The 9,973-nt window shown below is 32.4% G+C and overlaps 3 protein-coding genes and 1 long non-coding RNA gene across 5 annotated transcripts; 3 read left to right on the forward strand and 1 right to left on the reverse strand.

Moving 5' to 3' along the window:
* Positions 1-15: 15 nt before the first annotated feature.
* Positions 16-4,056, forward strand: LOC134254994 (uncharacterized). The gene is made up of 4 exons (XM_062737532.1): positions 16-84; positions 321-484; positions 3,509-3,715; positions 4,042-4,056. Exons 1-4 carry the CDS (start codon positions 45-47, stop codon positions 4,054-4,056), a joined length of 426 nt encoding a protein of 141 aa, XP_062593516.1. The 5' UTR covers positions 16-44.
* A 1,368-nt stretch (positions 4,057-5,424) lies between these two features.
* Positions 5,425-6,607, forward strand: LOC134254996 (polycystin-1-like protein 2). Its single transcript, XM_062737534.1, has 3 exons — positions 5,425-5,655; positions 5,914-6,084; positions 6,413-6,607. Exons 1-3 carry the CDS (start codon positions 5,425-5,427, stop codon positions 6,575-6,577), a joined length of 567 nt encoding a protein of 188 aa, XP_062593518.1. The 3' UTR covers positions 6,578-6,607.
* On the reverse strand, positions 5,491-7,305 carry LOC134254997 (uncharacterized). 2 transcript variants are annotated; one of them, XR_009989423.1, is made up of 3 exons: positions 7,148-7,305; positions 5,906-6,075; positions 5,491-5,622 (listed from the first exon to the last, which is right to left on the reverse strand). It is a non-coding gene; the product is annotated as an uncharacterized LOC134254997 (long non-coding RNA). The 2 variants fall into 2 exon arrangements; XR_009989422.1 differs by lacking the exon at positions 7,148-7,305 and adding an exon at positions 6,721-6,895.
* Positions 7,306-9,217: 1,912 nt separating this feature from the next.
* Positions 9,218-9,953, forward strand: LOC134254998 (uncharacterized). The gene is made up of 2 exons (XM_062737535.1): positions 9,218-9,458; positions 9,656-9,953. Exons 1-2 carry the CDS (start codon positions 9,237-9,239, stop codon positions 9,875-9,877), a joined length of 444 nt encoding a protein of 147 aa, XP_062593519.1. The 5' UTR covers positions 9,218-9,236; the 3' UTR covers positions 9,878-9,953.
* The last annotated feature ends 20 nt before the right edge of the window (positions 9,954-9,973 follow it).

Here is a 9,973-nt window from a genome sequence, read left to right on the forward strand (position 1 = left end):
AGTTTTCTTTAAGAATAAAAAGTAATTTTGAAATTCGACCCTTTATGATGAAATATAAAGGAGTTATGGATGACGCAATTATAGGTAGTTTGCTTTTACATTTATTATCTTATCTTTTAAATTCTAGACATTCTTCTAAATAAAAACGCTTGAAAAATATTAAAACGTTTGTAAAAGAAGTTGTTATATTGTATTTATATTTTTGACTTTTATTTTTTTCCCTGCAACTTTAACGTAACATAGATATTATAAGTCTTAAAGGGAACCTCTAATCTGTGGTTTATTTATCTGGTATTTTACATTCTAATTATACATTTCAGGTATGGTGAGTGTTCTTCGGTCGGTTGTTTTTCAAATTTATGCAAGAGATGCTCGAGCTAAACGCAAGGACATTGATATTACTTTATTGGAAAAGGCCAGAAACCATCCCTGTGAAAAATATTTAGAAGACTATCTTCAGAGCACTGAAAATATTACTTCTCTGGTATTTATTAAATATTTTAGATTAACATTTTGTTTCTCTTCAATATTCTTCTCTGTATAAACAAAAATTTCTTAAAGGAAAAAATTTCTTGTAGTTGGAAACTAGAAACTTTTGAATAGAATATAAAAACCGATTATGGTGCTTCATATTTGTTTAATGAACTTTTTGATGTCAAGGCTAAGATAAATCTAAAATGTATATGTAATATGGACGCTGGTCCTTAGGAAATGTCGCAACTGCTATATAATCTTTGATGATCAAAATTTTATTTGTAAAACTCCAACCTATTTTGAATTTCTACTCATTATTCAATCAATTTTGAATTTTTAGTTTTTATTCACATATATGCAATATTAATTTTTAATCACTACAATGTTCTGTATTGTCTATCTCCGCACGACCAGAAATGGACCGACATAGTTATCATTGATTGATTGTATATTGTTTAACGTCCCATTCGAGAATTTTTCACTCTTAGGTCTTAGGTTTGACGCAGCACCCAGAACGAGAATCAAACCCGACATCCCGATCACGAAGCAAACGCTCCACCACTAGGCTACCATGACCGGTCCGACATAGTTTTGAAGTTTCTTTTCGGCCTTCATTTGAAGTTCATCCAAAATCTTTTAAATCTCATATCTCAAATCTCAGTCTTAAAATTACAATTCAAACAAAGTTATTGAAAGTTCCTTACATAAAAAATGATTGAATAGCTTAAGTCATTTGAAAATCGTTTGCAAGGGTAAACTTAGAATTTATGAGTTTTTATATTGCCTAACATCTAAATTAAAAGGTTAAACTTTGTAATATTTTCCATCTGTTTTGTAAAAACCTTATTTGTTTTCTATATTTTTTTTTCCATTTGCTTTGAATTTTATTCATTTTTATTGCATAATTTTAATCCCTATTTCATAATTTTCCATTTGTATTTTATAATAGTCCAATGGAATTGTATGTATTAAAATTGTATTTTATATTAATTTTGTTTCTTCGTTTGAATTGAATAATTTTTCATTTGAAATCTATATTTTTCATTTGCACTCTATATTATTTTATTTGTATTGTAAAATGTTCCGGCTTATATATGATCTTTTTTTATGTTCTTGTCTCTAGTTCGACTAGATTTACACACGGGGGGGGGGGGGGGGGGGGGGAGTTACCATAGCATAAACAAAATACACGAAGGGGAGTTTAGAACACTATGCCATTGTCGTTTACTAATTATTGAAAAAGAAATTCATTTAATGTGTACACGACAATTAAAAGTGACACACAAAGAGATAAGATAAAAGAATGACATTCTATAGATGGACAATTTAATCAACATGTCAGATAATCAGCTTTATTATAATAATCATCATCATAAATCCTTGCTGTGGTCAATGTGAAAATTACTTTATGGGTTTAACTCTATATATATACATTTGTGGTATCTCTCTGTTATATAAACATACAGAGAGAAAATATCTTCAATTCTGTATGAAGTTTGTCAGAGGTCAGAGGTCAATACGTGACCTAATCACACGGCGCAATAATATCTACCGGTACATAAATTATAAAATGACCTGCTCTACTTGCTTTTCATGTATAAAAATGAACAAAATAAGCAAGTAAATTGATAATTATTTTATTTAAAATGTAAACAAGTTTTTCATAAAGTTTTTGGGCTATCGATTCAACCTGTGTACATAGAGAAAACTAGGAGCCTAGCGTTTGTTTACATTTTTTCTTCACTTTTGTCAGCTGCACAGTCTCTAACGTTCATCCTTTTTTTGGGGGAAAGACCTTTGGTTAAATTTTGATGATAAACTTTTATTTTATCTTTAAATTCTACTCACGATAAATGTGTAAATATGTTGAAAAATATCATCGCAATCATGCCATGAACATCGAACAGCTGCCAAACACCTCGGCGTTTTCGTAGTTCAATGTAAAGCTGTCGCCAGTGTCTCCGTGTTTATCAGTGTTTTACGATAAGTATACCTTTAGTTACTGAAACCGTAGAATGTTTTTTGATCAAATTGCAAATTAACTGCATGGCTCGGACAAGTGTCTCAATCCATCGGATCCATCCATCCCTTTCCAGCGACCGAAATTCCTCCAACTTTTTATCATCAAACTTCGGGCGTGTTTCTTGTGTCTTTTCAGCATCGATTATCATTTTTCACGAATAAAAATATTCCCAGACAACAATCTGTGCACTATTACTGATCACAAGTAGCCTTTCACAAAATATTCCCTTCGAAACAGATTCCTTAGCCTAATGCATTCGAAGCGTAACCGCCATGCAAGCCGATTTACACCTTGCGTCATTTTTCAAAATCTACGACGGACGGTTAGTGCAATAATTTAAATTCGAAAATATTCAATTGTCTGACTCAAATGTATATATAAGTAATAAATAACAAGTTTATAAACTTCAATGGGAATTGAAGTGGGTCGGTACGTAATCAAAACTTCTGAGAAGGCCTTCGGCCTTCACAGGATTTGATCACGTGACCGACCCACTTCAATTCCCATTGAAGTTTATAAACTTGTTATTTATTTTTTAATTAACGCCTATTGATAATTCCATTAATTCAAAATGGTTCTCATTGAATATATCGCTACAAAATTAAAGGATCAAAATCTTTAATAAAAAATCCAAAATGCCTCAAGAATAATTATAAAACAAAGCAGTAAATAAAATGAAAATGAACATTTAAAGTCTTAAGTTGTAACTTTTCATCACTACACTACCAAGAAACTAAAACTTGACCAATGAAGTCCTTGCTAACGAAATAAACAATCATCAGCTACAATACCAATGAAAAATTATTGAATACAAATAAGAAATTTTACAATACAATTTACAAAGTATACAATACAAATAAAAAAATTATACTATACAGAAGGAGAATTTTACAATACAAATGGAAAATTCTACAATACAAGCGGAAAATTATATACTGTAATACAAATAGAGAAGATCGAATGTTACAACGTTTGACATGCCATATCATTCGATTTCATAATTATTTGTAGAAAGACACCTTTCAAGGTGGAATAGAGGAGGTAATATCTACACTACAAGAAGCCTTGTTGTCTGTCCTCGTTAAAGGAGAGGGTGGGATATCATTAGACATAGGACAAACTACAATGAAAGTCAACCGAACACAGCTTGAAGAAGTAAGTTATGGAGTAGAGGATGATATTCCAGTTGAAGAAATGGAGGAAGAAATTGTTTGTGAAGTAAGTTTTTTTCTCGTTTCCATGAAAGACTTGCTTGGGTTGTGATGAGATAAAAAAATATTATAAAAATGGTATGACTGTATATCTGTTTGTTTTCTTTCTGTTTATTTATTCAACCCTGTTTATAAAAATGAAACGGTTAAAAGCAAATAAACTGAATTCTCGTATCGAAAAAGGAATTGGTAAGACATGGAACCCTCAGTGTTGAGTGATTCTGGAGGTCAAGTTGTGGTTTAATTTGAATTCTTTGACCGGAATATAGTGAAATTATTTTAATAGTAAAGGTTCTTGAATGAGACGAAAACATTTAATAAATCTTATTTTAGGACAGAGCAAGTTAAGGATCTTCACAAATTATTGCACTAACAGATTTCTTTGATTTGATTGAAAAATATATATTGAGGGATATACATGTATTTATTTTGATAAACTATCTTTGTCGAAGAATGACGTTATTTTTTTCCTCAATAGGAAATGGAGTATGGCGGAGACAAAAACCCCTACAAGAGTTCAGATAATGGCCATGTTGTTGATACCCTGGTTAAACAATCACGATGTTATACTAATTACTCTTTACCAATTGTAATCAAATTAAAAGAATCAAAAAAATTTCAACGCATAAGCTCTGTTATTAACCCTGATGATCCTGAGCAAATGATTTATCTAAAACTCAATGCCTCGAAGAAAGCCGTTTTAATTTATTTTTATCCAGCGGATATTGACAAAAAAGTTTTGCAAAGTCGCAGAAATTCTCTCTACACTTTATATGTGCGACGAGACCAAAGACCCACATCTCGACAAAATCACTTTGATAAAAAAATAACTATGAATGATTGGTCAGAGGGACTTGGATTCAAAATATTTGTTCACAAAGGGATTTGTGGAGAAGGTTATTGCTTCTTAGGATTAAAACCACGAAACGGTGAGTACTCTTCTGACAAATCGCTCTAAAATCTCTTTATACATGATAATGTATTAGTTGAAGTTCATGCTGAGAGAAGTTTACTAACACATTAATGCAAATTTGATAACTACATTTTTTTTTACAGTTTTGATAAAAAAAGTCATTTTTCAAGAACAGACTACTGTCGCAGAGCAAAGTAATTCGACTGTGCAGAACGTTTCCGTTGCAGAGCAAAGTAATTCGACTGTGCAGAACGTTTCCGTTGCAGAGCAAAGTAATTCGACTGTGCAGAACGTTTCCGTTGCAGAGCAAAGTAATTCGACTGAGCAGAACGTTTCCGTTGCAGAGCAAAGTTATTCGACTCTACAGAACGTTTCCGTTACACTTCTACAGGTGGAATTAAATGCCATAATCACAACAATAGGATGCGCTGCTCAGATAAATAATTCATGGGAAGATGACGCATGCAAAGTAATAAAAATATATTGTTGGGTGTTGAAAAAAATAAAAGCAAATTTGAATTCTAAAATTTCTTTTTCAAACAATCAGTATCATATGTGACTTCTTTATCATAATTCTTGTCAATTGATGATGACTACGTGGCAAAGGTGGGTATTTAAATATTATTTAAATACAATTTCATTATTTGTCGATTGTTTTATACATTGCCTCTTAAGTATTCAATGATTTAAATTAAAAGTAACAATTCAAATTCGTATTGAAAGGAAATATTTAAAAACTTGTAAGAGATTCTTGCCTAAATACATCGCCACTTTAAAATTTCTTCCGTAAATAGCCTCTGCCAATGTCAAACATAGAGGAAGTGCGATGTAGATGTCCAGATATACCATCAAGCCAAAGAGATGTCGTCTACGGTTCGTCATTTCTGGCTGTCAACAGCATTGACTTCGATGCAGCATTCCTTAACTTTGACATAGGCAATGCAGCGGTATATGGGACAATCATAGCAATCCTTGTCCTTTACTGTCTTTTAGTTTTATTTCTGAGACGAAAAGACACCGAGGATAAGGAAAAGGTATCTTTGTTTACTTAAGTAGTTAATATTTTTAGATAGCTTATGCCTAGAATAACAAAAGCTGTGCAAGAACTGACTAGAAAGTTAAAACTGTATTCACTAGAGAAACAAAAACGGCACAATAAGTTTTGTTAACTTTTCTTAAAATAATGAGGTTAATTCTTACGAACAAATTAAATGAAGATTGTTGTCCATGAAATAAAAATGAAAAAAATCTAGTTTTTGTCTCTTGGATTAAAGAGCGATTTACCTTTTTAGTGGACGCTGGGCATCCTATGTGACAATAGCAAAGATGATGACTATTTCTACCTAGTTACTGTTGTCACCGGTTTGAGAGCAGGTGCGGGTACTCAGTCCATAGTTAACTTTATCCTGTACGGCGAGCTAGGAGAGAGCGGGGTCCGTATTCTGAGTGATGATCTGCAAAAGGTGAGTGTTTTTAAACGACAAAACATGTATCACCTGAATTATACCTGTGAATGAAATTGTCTTATATTTCTATCACAGTTTGGTTTATTCGTGATTTTAACATCCTTACATCCTAATTTTATTGGAAACATCGAAAAGGGTTGTTTTCAATTTATTTAAAATTGACATAAAATTATGATTATTTATTTAAGGCTGCAAATAACACATTTTGGCATAATTTATCACAGAAAAGATGTGTATTTTGTGAAATTAAATTGTTCTCATGGACTGGCATATAAAGAATACCTAGCAAACATTTTATCAAATAGGAAACATTTTTTCCTTTAAGGGCTTTGCAACAGGAAGTATCAATCGATTTATCATGTCGAGCCCGAAATATCTTGGAAGATTGTTAGACTTGTGGATTTGGCACGATTTCTCGGGGATTGGATGGGAACAAAGTTGGTACTTGACGAGTGTTACCTTTGATGATTTGAAGACTAAAGATAGGTGACAAACGGCTTTTTAACTTTCTTGATATCCAAAATTTGCATTTATTCATAATCGTTCACTTTCGTGATATTATTGTTTTTCATTTGATAGGTATGTTTTTCAGTGCGACACTTGGTTAGCACTAGACAAGGTAAACGGACTTACCGATTGCTTGGCAAGCTCTACTGATGTGCATGACTCTAAAGTTTTGTTTTCTAATCAACTTTTTTACAATATCACTGAAAATAACTTGTGGTTTTCCATAGTTTTTCGTCCTGAACAGAGTTCGTTCACTCGCGTACAACGTTTGTCATGTATACTAGCATTTCTCTTTTTGGCGATGCTTGCGAATGCCATGTTTTACGAGGCACCGGGTACAGAAAAAGAAGAGATTCTGAAAATTGGAATCATCTCATTTTCTTTAACTACACTATTTACATCACTAAAATCCGCTGCCATCACAACTCCGCCAATCATCTTCGTGACACTGATTTTCCAACATACAAGAGAAAAAACAGCTGAAACAAAAAAAGAAAACTGCGTCGAACTTACACGAACAAGTAGAAAACGTCTACCACATTGGATGCGTTACCTTGCATGTGGGATAATAGCATCAGCAATTGCATCTTCATCTTTTCTGTTGCTTATGTACAGTATGCAGTGGGGAAGGTCAAAATCGCAAGAGTGGCTGTCATCGTTCATGTTCTCATTTCTTGCGTCCGCCACATGTTTTGATCCTTTAAAGGTACGAGTAACATTGTAAGGCCAAACAAAAAGGTGACGTTCCGGTTATACCCCCCCCCCAAAAAAAAAAAAATTAGGATAGGTAGGTAGGGATTTTTTTTTTTTTACAAAATGATATAACATATTACTGTTTTGCAAGTGGCATTTAGATATAGCATGATTATATACTGGTTAAAATTGGTGGGTGCCTAGTTATGAAAATCATCCCCCTCAGTCATTATTCTATAGGGGTCATTATTCGTCTTTACACCAGCTGAAACAAAAACTATTACCAGAAACCAATGATGAAAAGAGAGAAAGTTCTGGAAAAAAAATTGGAAATTGTCCAAAAAAAAGTTAAGGGTCAGGGGTGAAAAATGGGGAAGGTAGGGTAACCGGAATTACACATTCTTTTTTATTTGGCCTAAGTCTGTGGTTATCAAACTTGATCCAAGATGAATTGTTTCTGAAATAAAGAGGCAGATTATTCATTCGAATTTGAATAGAAATATTGTATATCTATCAAACTAATTTGATTTTTTAAAGGTGCTCCTTTTCGCTGCTGTATTTTCATTTGTTATGAAACACCCTGCAACTAATAGAGGTGTTGAATTTGATGAAAAACTTTTGAAGAAATATTGTACGTTCCATTCGAGCAAGAAATCCAAACAATATGCTGGTAAGATCTTCAATTTCAAAGTATGAGTCTCGTCCCAAGGGGTACGAACGTTATAAATGTATTTTTCTTGTAACAAAACAATTCTTTAAGTAATAATAACTAATATTTTTTAATCTACTTAAAGCTTAATTAAAATTGGTTTGAGCTTCAAAGCCATATAGGCATTTTGTTTTACAAACAAATTTATAATATGTTTTTTTTTAAAGAAGTTGCAATTATTATTGAAAATATAGTACATTGTATTTTTTCCGTACAGTTTTGTTTATAGGATTAAACGTTCTTTTTTCAGAATTTATCGATGTGTAAACTCTGCCTTTTTACTCACAAACTGAATAAAAGTGCGAAGCACTTTACACATCGATAAATTCTGAAAAAAGAACGTTTAATTCTTATAATTCCAATTACGAATTTTTTAAATTATTAAAATTATTTCCCTTTGAGGCCGCCATACAATCCGTTATTTTGTACGGCGTAGGAATACTAAGTTTATGCCGCAAAGAAACGTATACAAGATGAATTATGGAATATCGATAAAATCCAACCTAAATTGTCAAAACAATCAATAAATAAACTTATAAAAACTCAGTGATTGTTGTTTAAGTCAACAAATATCGTAAATACGCGTATTCTCCAGAATAATTCGTGTTTGACCATGGCCATGTTGACATAGACAACAACGTCATAACGAAAGTAGCAGACCGACGACGTCCTCGATTTGCTCTGGTTCGTTCAAAGATTTAGGGAGAATATGGGATCTGTAGGATGTAAACATATGAATTTGATGCTAAAAAGGCAAGAGTCTGAGGTACGTTTCTTTTCCCTATCACAACCATACCAACTGAGCTGATATGGAACGTCGAGAAAATGACAGCATGATCAGCGATTTTTTAAAATTCACACTCGTGATCCGACAGTGACATAAACATGAATGATGATATTACCGTCTGTCAGTCCTGTTTATCTCTTTTTCATTCATTCATTCTATCATTCATTCATTTTTTATTTCAAGTTTCTTGTAATCGTAATTTAACTATAAAACGGACTAGAAGTATCTGTTTTCATTGTTTTTACAACAGTCAAGAAAGTAGTTCTGATCGAAGAATTCATCGATGTGTAAACTTTTTCTTGAATTTGTTTTCGTCCAATCAAAACACAGGGAATCAATAAATAAAATCAAGATTGGAATTATTAACAAATAAACAAAACTGTACGGAAAAAATACAATGTACTATATAATAGACATATAATTTTAGAACTTGTTGGATCAGTGTTTCATAAAATGAAACCATTCAGCGATTCAAAATTTCTGGATATGCGTAAAAGACAACAAGAAGCAGCAGCAGCAAAAAACAGTTTCCGAGACCTCATGATTTCCCTTATATTAGCTGGAAGTGTCGTGGCTATAGGATTCACTGAGTTTGATGTCAATGCTTATTACCTTCAAAATAATATCAGAAACTACCTTGTAAGCGATGGATATGGCCAGTTTGGATTTTCAGCGGTTTGTATTATCTCTCAGTGATTGAAAAGAGAAAATAGGGGAAGTTACATATTGGTCTCGATAATTTTAGGGTGAACAATTATGTCATTTTGGCATTACATTCTTATGATGGGATTTTCTATCATACTTATGATTGCACCAATAAAGTCTGTTTCAAGTATTTCTTATTTAAAATTAACTTTGTTCTTTTTATTTAGGTAAATGACTCTGATGGTTTTTATAAATGGATGAACGATACGTTCATTCCTGCATGTTACCCTTTGCAGACATACAACGAAGTAAACCTGGATATTTTAGGAAAACAAATGTTTGGCGATTTGGCAAGCATAAGAGTTGGTCCTGCTCGCGTAAGGCAGGTTCGAATGCCGAAACGTATGTGTATTCCTAGTATTTTTATAATACTAGTACTATTATCTTAGTACAATTTGCAAACAAGGGAAGATTTAATATTGACTAGGTCTTTTTTTCCCGCAATTTCAAATTCTTTTAAATAACTTTTTATCCTCGATATTTCA

Source organism: Saccostrea cucullata, unplaced genomic scaffold, assembly GCF_032062105.1.
Source record: "Saccostrea cucullata isolate Sc308-1 unplaced genomic scaffold, CSIRO_AGI_Scuc_v1 ctg18155, whole genome shotgun sequence".
In the NCBI taxonomy this organism is placed as follows: Eukaryota; Metazoa; Mollusca; class Bivalvia; order Ostreida; family Ostreidae; genus Saccostrea; species Saccostrea cuccullata.

Excerpts from the sequence above, each read along its gene's own strand:
- LOC134254994 (XM_062737532.1), top strand. The coding sequence starts at position 45 with ATGATGAAATATAAAGGAGTTATGGATGACGCAATTATAG. Across the intron at positions 85-320 it reads TATGGATGACGCAATTATAG|GTATGGTGAGTGTTCTTCGG; the intron begins GTAGTTTGCTTT and ends TATACATTTCAG. Across the intron at positions 485-3,508 it reads CTGAAAATATTACTTCTCTG|AAAGACACCTTTCAAGGTGG; the intron begins GTATTTATTAAA and ends AATTATTTGTAG.
- LOC134254996 (XM_062737534.1), top strand. The coding sequence starts at position 5,425 with ATGTCAAACATAGAGGAAGTGCGATGTAGATGTCCAGATATACCATCA. Across the intron at positions 5,656-5,913 it reads ACACCGAGGATAAGGAAAAG|TGGACGCTGGGCATCCTATG; the intron begins GTATCTTTGTTT and ends TTACCTTTTTAG. Across the intron at positions 6,085-6,412 it reads TGAGTGATGATCTGCAAAAG|GGCTTTGCAACAGGAAGTAT; the intron begins GTGAGTGTTTTT and ends TTTTCCTTTAAG.
- LOC134254998 (XM_062737535.1), top strand. The coding sequence starts at position 9,237 with ATGAAACCATTCAGCGATTCAAAATTTCTGGATATGCGTAAAAGACAA. Across the intron at positions 9,459-9,655 it reads GCCAGTTTGGATTTTCAGCG|GTAAATGACTCTGATGGTTT; the intron begins GTTTGTATTATC and ends CTTTTTATTTAG.